The sequence below is a fragment of the Priapulus caudatus genome, unplaced genomic scaffold (assembly GCF_000485595.1).
Source record: "Priapulus caudatus unplaced genomic scaffold, Priapulus_caudatus-5.0.1 Scaffold807, whole genome shotgun sequence".
Taxonomy (NCBI): Eukaryota; Metazoa; Priapulida; class Priapulimorpha; order Priapulimorphida; family Priapulidae; genus Priapulus; species Priapulus caudatus.
Window position 1 is genome coordinate 70,319 of NW_014577868.1, and position 9,320 is coordinate 79,638.

At 40.6% G+C, this 9,320-nt stretch overlaps 1 protein-coding gene across 3 annotated transcripts in view; it reads right to left on the reverse strand.

Moving 5' to 3' along the window:
- LOC106813669 (phosphatidylinositol 4-kinase type 2-alpha-like) overlaps window positions 1–9,320 on the reverse strand; it is a 29,685-nt gene that overhangs the window by 15,904 nt on the left and 4,461 nt on the right. Inside the window, exons 2-6 of one of the 3 annotated variants that reach the window (XM_014817866.1) lie at window positions 4,764–5,352; window positions 2,244–2,350; window positions 1,623–1,716; window positions 1,220–1,351; window positions 703–856 (exon numbers count right to left, since the gene is read on the reverse strand). In XM_014817866.1, the coding sequence (XP_014673352.1) occupies window positions 703–856; window positions 1,220–1,351; window positions 1,623–1,716; window positions 2,244–2,278 (415 nt within the window). In that variant the 5' untranslated portion in view covers window positions 2,279–2,350; window positions 4,764–5,352. Of the gene's footprint in view, window positions 1–702; window positions 857–1,219; window positions 1,352–1,622; window positions 1,717–2,243; window positions 2,351–3,295; window positions 3,496–4,763; window positions 5,353–9,320 lie in introns of those variants that run through there. The other 2 variants (XM_014817867.1, XM_014817865.1) reach the window with 2 other exon arrangements.

The following is a 9,320-nucleotide window of genomic DNA, read 5'->3' on the forward strand; positions in this document are numbered from 1 at the left end:
ATCGTGTGTGAATATACTCCCTCCTCTATCTCTCTCTCTCTCTCTCTCTCTCTCTCTCTCTCTCTCTCTCTCTCTCTCTCTCTCTCTCTCTCTTTCTCACCCTCCGCCTCTCTACTCTGAGAGAAAGATTTACACTATAAACTGGAATAAATGGATAAAACAAGGACTAAACACGTAAACGGTGCAAAACACACAGAGAGCCACAGACTATTACAAACCAAATTAGCAGCTAATTACACTCCGTTGCAAAATACACCGACTGCCGTGGACTAACTATGGACTGCCTGTTAACAACTATCTAATCTCGAGAGTCCGTGATTATTATGTTCATAGTATGTTAGCAGTCCATGGCAGTCTGTATATTTTGCAACGGACTGTAATTAGCTACTAATTTGGTCCGTTATAGTCTGTGGCTCTCAATGTGTTTTGAACCATTTACGTGTTTAGTCTGTGTTTTATCCGTTTATTCCAGTTCATAGCGTTAGACGTTATACAAAGAGAAATTTATGGAATAATGTTGTCTCAAAAATCAATCATCGGCTGCCACGAGGCACAAGTTATCAGTTTTCAAGATATCATAATGCAAAATAATAACAACCAGACTACACACCTGCCGTGATCGGTAAAGTTAAAGGTCATAATAAGCCGCATTAGGGCTCATGATTGGCAGGGTTAGGGGTCATGATTAACTGTGACCTTCACCTGTATTACGTATGATGTAGTCCAGCACCACTAATCGCTCAAACTGCTGTTGGAACTGCTTGCCGGTGGATTCAGGCAATGGCTCCTGTTCGAAGCGACGCAGCCAGAAGTCTGCATCCTTGTATTCGCTCACAAACAACTGGAATGAGCCCGTCTGCAACACATACCAATTTATTGTACTTATAAGTAAGTCACAACAACTTACATCAGTATTATGGCCGACTCACGTGAAGTCGTGTATGATCTGTGTACCGTAACTACTAAGTCATACATTAAGTGGCAACTGAGGAACTATGACATTTCTATTCGCATTTCGCTCCTCACAATTATTATTATTGTTGTTATTGTCAATGTTGTTGTTGTTTTTAGGCATAAACAAGTACTTATCCGATTCAAAATTATTCGTTAGAATATTTAATCCATCAGTTCTACTTCAACTTTAAACTTGGGTGTCAAAAAAACAAGGCATTAGTTCAGCATGGCCCCAGCTGATTGGGTGCTGAGCTATGATTCACACCTTTGGTGGAAGCCCTATCCGGTGGAATTTTCGGCCAATCTCTGGAAATCGCTCTGACAGATTGCGTTTGGTCTTTGACTTTGCGCGGTCCATCGCAGAGTAGTTAAACGTCTCACTCACTAGTTTCACTACCTGGAATTTTTCAAAGTACAATGCACATGCTAGAATGCCTTGATGTTGTACAGGTCCACCTAGAATTGCAGTTACTATGCTTTTGATGATGACACCAAATTGGGGCTAGTTCGCTAATATTAGAAACATCCTGTGTTTGTATGCTTCATTTATATATTTATTTATTAAATGTATTTTTAACCAGAATCACGCTGTCAATGCATGGCACTGTTCTCCCCCACTGGCCCTGCACAATGTTGCTAGTATACGAACTAAGCCTCATTATGTTTACCTTGGTTTTTGGTGCAACATTAAGCTGCAGTTTCTGATCCACCAAGCTTGCTCCAGCCTCTGATAGATACCCCTGATTAAGCACCAGGCATCCCCTGAAATACAGTTTACAGGCTGGAATATCCTGCAAAAATAGCCTTTTGATCGTTCTGATATAAGGGCAATCTCGTGAGACAGTCTTTAAATTAGTTATTTGGAATCCATATGTTGGATAAAGATTTAGAATAGAAGAATAATGTCCACATTGAATGAAATTGCATGAAGTTGTAAGTAATATTTTATAATTAACAACGGGACAAAGTACTTAATATAAGTTTGCTAATGAAAAGCATGTATTGGTTACCCCTTTGTCCTGCCGTTATTGCTTATTGAATTAAAAACAACTCAACGACAGCTGATCGCAAACCGTAACAATACAACTGTACATCCAGAGAACTTGTGCTAGCCAATATTATGAGACCGAGTAACACCACACTTACATTTCCAATTATACGAGCAAAGTAGAGGTTTTAACTGATAAAGAAAAACACATGACAAATAATATAATAATAATGGTATATAATTTAAACTATAGCCAACAACGAGGGGAGTATCAGTATCACATCCCTGCAGAAATATGTACCTGCCAAAACAGCATGGGCAACAAAGTTTCTGCATCCATTTTGTCCACTTAGGGTTCAGCTGTCCATATGGCTCCTCGTTTTTCGGCTTAAAAACGCCGATTGCTTTCTGAAAAACGGTAACAGTGCATTTGAGCATTTACACTAGCAGGCAGATGTTACTTTGCCCGATAGTTAGTTGACAAGTACAAGTGCAAAGTCTACACATACACATGTCTCTTACATCATGGAAGATGTAAGTGTTATGCACTTCATATTCAATGAGTACATAGAGCAAGTTTTTATCAAAGTAATAAAGTCTAAAAATTTATGAATTTTATGTTATTAATTGAATTTTTAGTAATTTTATGAACAACTACACTCCACTATAATGCTAACTGCCAAGAAACACCAGGAATTTACATTACCATGCAGATTCCAAACCATACAACCACCTTGATTGCAGCCCCCCACCACCAGCCAGTACTGTTGTCCCCACCCTACCATCCATTAATCCCTTCAACCTCAGCCCAACCATCAATCCTACCTCAACCATGTACACACCCAGAAGCCATCCACAAACCAACAATACAGAAGAGCTAGGCCAGGAATGATTCCTGGTATGAATGGAACAACAGATGATTCCCAGTTTGTATCACCAGCAATAATTAAGACACATCAGTCTCTGTATTTTCTAACACATTTCCCTACGTCCTTACATCTATAGACAAGTAGCACACTTACAAGAGTATATTACTCCTAGTATCGCTAGCACTATGCACAGAGTTCTCCCATTACTACTTAGGTTATCCCTGTATTTACATGCAGAATAAATCTTCATCATTCTTTATAATAAATTTGTGGTCACAGCAACATATCAATATATAGAAATCTCTTCATCTCACACGACGTACCATGTCATACGTCACTACCTAAGCGACATACAACTATCGTCTATCGTCTGTGCTCTTGCATATATGTAGCAAGAGTACCCCTCTCCCCATTTTCACCACATCAACGTTAAAATCAGACAGAGTTCTTCGTCTTGCGCGATCTACCGCCCACGGCTACTTACTCCATCCATGTTATTGCATATATAGCTGCCGCTGGAGCCTTGTCGGATGAGAATGGGGTAAACATCGTGTTCGATCGCTTTCTCTATCTGAGCGACCAGTTCGTCGAAGCTATTGTCGTCTGCGCTCCGGCTGACATCGTATCTACCGACGCCGTGCGGCCGGTCGAGCAGACGCGTGTAGCGCGACACTGTCGGCTGTGCCGCTGCCGCCGCCGCCGCTGGTGCCCCGCACACGGGGGCTGGCTCCTCTGCCATACCTGCCACCACCCGCGAGCGATGCAGAAGGGGAAAGGCAGCTGTGGGTTTACTGTCTCTGCGTATTCACTGTCTTCCTCTCACACCAGTCACTCCTGATATAGCCAGCCAGCGATGGATAGCTACTGTGCGTTCACTATCCCTTCGTATTCTCTCTCTATATTCCACAAGTCAGCACTAGCCACGCTGTGTCGTTTACAAGCATACAGTGCAGGTATGCTACCATAAGTCGTGTATGTTCGGCCTCAAAGAACGAGATTCTTGCGTGTATAACTCTGGTTTATCGGCACTATTGAATAAAACTGAGTTACAAAACATGACCTTCTCGTCGCGGGTCTACACGATGCTACAATGAAGTTCACATCACACAGAGATGTCAATCACAAGCATTTTTCCTGTACAATGTATGTTATGATAATTGATCACACTGTACATGAAGACGTAGTGAAGCCAATGCATGTACATGTAGATGCGTTTACCTTACATTCATGAACATAAACACGTACTTATGTCACAAAAAGAGTAGACAATTTTCTGCCACCCACTTATATTTGTTTCAATTGTTCAGTAATACATTGCTGTTATTTTTCAGTTCGTTGCTATTACCAGAGAACGCAAAGCACACAATGAAATGAGGTTAAAAACTTGAAATTGGTTGACAGAGGCTTCTAGTTCACTGAAACCAGTCTTTACACAATTGCCCTCAGGTAGCACACAGTGTAACAGCTATGGCTTGACAACGTGTGATACTAACACGCACGACAATCAACACAAACAACTGTAACAAGCTGCATGTCGCGCTCTTGCCAGCTCACTTACAGTTACAGTCGTGAGCACATGTAGGTCTGCATGTGCAGACAGACATGCAGGCTGTTTCAGTGAAAATTCGCAAATCGTGAGACGTGGCACAGTCATACAAGCAATGACTCACATATACACACTCGATCCTGCCGCACCACTACACGTACGTCTACACACACACGGGGTCAAAACACACTGGCTATTTACGCACAAACTGTATGTACATATATACTTGCCGCTTACGCCTGCCTATTAGTATTACACACACAGACAGCTACGAAATCGTAAGCGTTCGACAAACTGCTCAATAATCACTTTATATATAGAGAGATTTCTAGTCGACAAATACGACCAGCACGAAAAACTCGAATTAACAAACAGTCTCCGCTGCTGCCGTGCAAGGTGCACCTACATAGGTGCTCAGCCGCGTGTGCACGCTCGCTCAGATCAAATGTCAGATGTTTTCACATGCCCAGGCTTCATCGACAAGCTTTTCACAACACCAGCTTTCGACAGACGAGCGTCATCTAGAAGCATTAGCGTCTGCCACGAGACTGTACATACACGTCACGCCTTTCTGATCACAGCAGCAGCAGCAGCAGCAGTTCTAATTTCCATCCGGAATATAGCTCTCTTGCTAGTCTCTCATAACAGCTGTCACCAGCCGACACGTGGCGTCCGGGGTTCAGGGTACGCTGTGATGCTGGTGCTGTTCACATGTATTACACCCACCTTGTCCAGGAGACGCACTCAACAGTAGCACAGGGCTGGCTATGCGCTCAGTAAGCACAATCTACCACGATAGAGTCAACGTTAACCCTCCGTTGTCGCCGGCATACATGCGCGTGTAGCCGTACGCCCTTTCCCCCACGGGTCGACGCTTATGTCTATTTGTTAGGTTCATGCGGCGCGTACTTTACATAGGCGCGGGGTTATTACAGAACACCCAGCTTCGTAGAAACACACGAGCCTTGTAATCTGCTGGCTTTCTAATCTCTAATCTGCGGGTGAAGTGATCAATCAACAACAATTAGTCGCAAGCTATAGCAATCATGCTTATATGACAATCGCGTGCATGGCGACTCAACGACATAATTTCCAACGTCCACCGATCTTGCTACACGCGCATGCAACCCAGTACAATCAAACTGTGCGTCCGGCTTGTGTACTTGATTTACTCAAAACACGGTCACAGGTGGAAATACCACCGCACCTTCAAGGCTAGGTCTCGAATGTTGCAGGGAAAATATCTCCAATGAAATTTGCGCGAATCCTAATAGGGATATCATACTCTATACTACACAACCATGTCACATGGGGTGTGCATGACGTGGCAGCAGTGCATGAGACTACGCTAGTAGCACGAGCTTACTGTATCTGCACTACTTCCGACTTCCGAAAATATTTTGAGGTCATAATAAGTGGACACTAGAAGTTCGTACCACGTTTTGGTGGCTATTGCGTGAACACAGGGGACGATTGCTTCGTCATGAATATTATCAGGAGTTAATGAGACAAACTCGTTTTTTGTCTCATTAACTCCTGATATCATATAGGTGCAGTGTCTCTTCAAATTCCGACAACGATCGCATACTATACACGCACACTTCTTTCTCTCAGAATCTCTTATTCACTTTTCACATTGCTACACGAAATCCACAGCTAACTGCATACGTGTACGTTCAACCGGTGCAGACGAAGTGAAACTAGTTTCCAGAAGGTAAAAAATCTTGCACACAGATTGTCATGGCCAATGGTAACAGCAACAATACTTTGTTGTTATTGCCCTATTTAGGCAGGCTTGCAGAACCACCAAATTGTCTCGAGATAGGTCTGTGAACGTATGTATCCACGTGGTGAATGCCACATGTACACTTGGGCAGTTTGACGTTGATATTATTATTAGCTTAGGGTCCTGTTTATAGAAGTACATTATCAGTGAATGCTGTTACTCAATAATTGTTTTATATTAGGCCAAACAAAAAAATAGGTGTGTTTCCTATTGCATCGAAAACAAAAGTAGGGTAGGTAGGTAAGGATTTTTTTAATGTTTTTTCATTTTTTTAATTCTTCGGTTCCTAATATCCCTCTGATGCATGCTATAAAGTGGTGTATAGGTAGGGATAAGTTAGTAAGCAAGTCCAGAACGTGCTTGTAGTAAAAAATCTCAAGTTTTGTCTGTCAGATTTCAAATTAAAAAAATTTGGGGGGAAAGTTTAGGGTCGGCCCTAATAATCTAGGGACGGTCGGTCGACCGGAAATTCACACCTATTTTTTAGCTCACCTTGACATCGTCAAGCTGAGCTATTGCCATGGGTCGTCGTCCGTCATACGTCCGTCCGTCAACATTTGGCTACGTTCAACGATAACTCAGAAACAGTTTGACCCACATGTTTGAAATTGGGTATAGTTGTTACTGCTATGCTCCCATATTAAACGTCCTATTTTGGAGCACGCCAGTCGACGTACTTTCGAGCCACGGCAATTTTTTGGCAAAAATGGGAATTGCCATTAGTCAGTTCAGGTTCAACGGATTTTGCTCATTTTTGGTATTTGAATGAATAAGGGCTAGGGGTTTTGATATTTAAAAAAAAATCATGCAAATTAGGTAGGTTTTGGCAATTATATAGACACACAGATAACAAACAGTCTGTGGTGTCACACTCGTCTGGTTCGTTTTACACGATTTCATTGACAATATCTTTAATGCAAAATTCCTGCTATGAACATATTATGATTTATACTATTATTATTATATTATTATTATGATATAATGATTTATGCTAAGAAACATCAAAGCGGGTATAGCGCCATCTACCGTCACAAATTGTGATTCATTTTGGTTTATAAATTATTTATAATTTATATATATTATTTATTATTTTCACATAAAAAATTACACATAATTATCAAGAGTATATATAATGGGAGTTCTCCCATATATATATACTCTTCGTTTCTATAATGTACGTCGATGGTTGCTCAATTAAAACTGACTTCTTCTCACTCACTCATTTGTGTCCTTTTTTGTGGTGAGCTACAGTGTCATTGCCACTTTCATTTTGTTTGGCCTTAGTGCATATATGCAAACACAACATGTGTGATTCATGTACTTTATGACTAATTCATTACAATACTGTCCTCTGTCATGCGACTTTTGCACTTGTTTATTTGTAAACTATGACCTATGCACTGAATGTCCCCAAACTGTGACCCACTTTGAGGTCCTATCTGCACGATGGCCTTGCAGTGCTTATACTTGTCAAATGATCCACATTGATTAGCAATTCCTGAAAGCAACTGAGCCTGCATACGTGAGACCAGGACACCCTTTTAGCTGACCAGAAAATTTATCCACAGTGGTCAGGGCAGTGGGACAGTGAATGGTTAATATCACGTGCCCCTGTCAATGTATGTTCAGTAATGAGGTTTTCAGAGACAGAGTACAAGTGCACTAATGATAGCATAAACAAACAACTCCTGTTTACACACGTTATTACTTGTGTTTGCTAACTTGCATTATCTCCGCAAGCATCTGCGCATCTATCACCTCATGCTTTGCAAAATGTTGCCAAAGGCTGTATCAAAATCATTCTGCAAATGTCATGCTGCCTCGCTAATATTGATATATACACATGCATTGCAATCTAGACCACCATTACTAGCTTTGCAGCATGTTATATGGCTGTTTATAAAGTGTTCAAATCTGGTGTAGGGAATTTATTATGACATAAAACATGCTAGTGTAGAATAGATAATGTCATTATCCATGTTTAAGGGTTCATTTCAAGATTTTTTGGATCAGATCCAGTACTGATCCAAAGGCGAACTTGCTATGGGTTAGTATTCAGTGACTTTGAAAAAAAATGCCAACCATCTAACAAGAGTATCTGCACCATTAATGAAAATCAATATACACCACACATCATAGTGAATAACCAATGTGGCAAGCAATGTGGGTATAGCTGTCAAGTTAAAGGTGATGTGTCAATTGAGTAAGAGTCAAAGGAGTGATTGAGTGTGGCTTGATACAAAAAACTGTGGGGCAGTCACATCTATGCATATATATGACTGAGCAGGAACAGGAAATTTCCACACTGTCTTTACACCAGTTCAGGATAGATTATCTATTATTATTCGCTCCTGATATTATATAATGTAATATACAGTTAGTTTACAGTACTGCCTTTACCATAGATGCACAAGTATCTACAACTTTTAATGGTAAAACATTTACACAAGAATACATTGCTTTTCAATTGGAACCAATGAAAGTATAAATACCTAGATCCATTACGACTAGATCTTAAAGGGAGAGTTTACTCTAGGTTCTAGAGTTATTTTCAGCTAATTTAGGTTATAATTACGCTACACAAAAAGTTTCATGGTTCAATAACCATTAGAAATATTTTTGTTTAATGTTTTAAAACTAACGACTACAGTTTGATTACAACGATGGTGGCGCCACTCAAAGCGCACGATCTGATAAGTTGCACAAAACCACTTTCCAGCCCAGGGCTACAGACCGAGGGTGCTTCTTATTTATTCATTTAAAAGCAAAAGAATTGTAATATCTCATAAACGACATATAGTTTCAGTTATAATATGGATAAATTTGCCCTAAAATGAATATCGTTCGGTTAAATAGCATTTAGGTATAAATATAATTGCACTTTTGTGATTAGCCCTCGGTCAGTAACGTGTAAAATAAATTGTCAAATACGCAACTTTTTCGGGGTGGCAGCACGGTCGCGGGTGTTATGGCGCCGTTCAAATTTCGTAGCGTTGATGTGTAATTAATTATAACAATTAAATTAGGTATCTGGTAACAAATACGTGTGGGTATAGACGATTTGTTATACAGTAAGTACAGTTGTATGCAGTAAAATCCTAGAGGCTACTGTCCCTTTAAGTTAGACAATGACGACTTATGCCAGTTTTACTGTATAGATGTATGTATGAAGTTTTA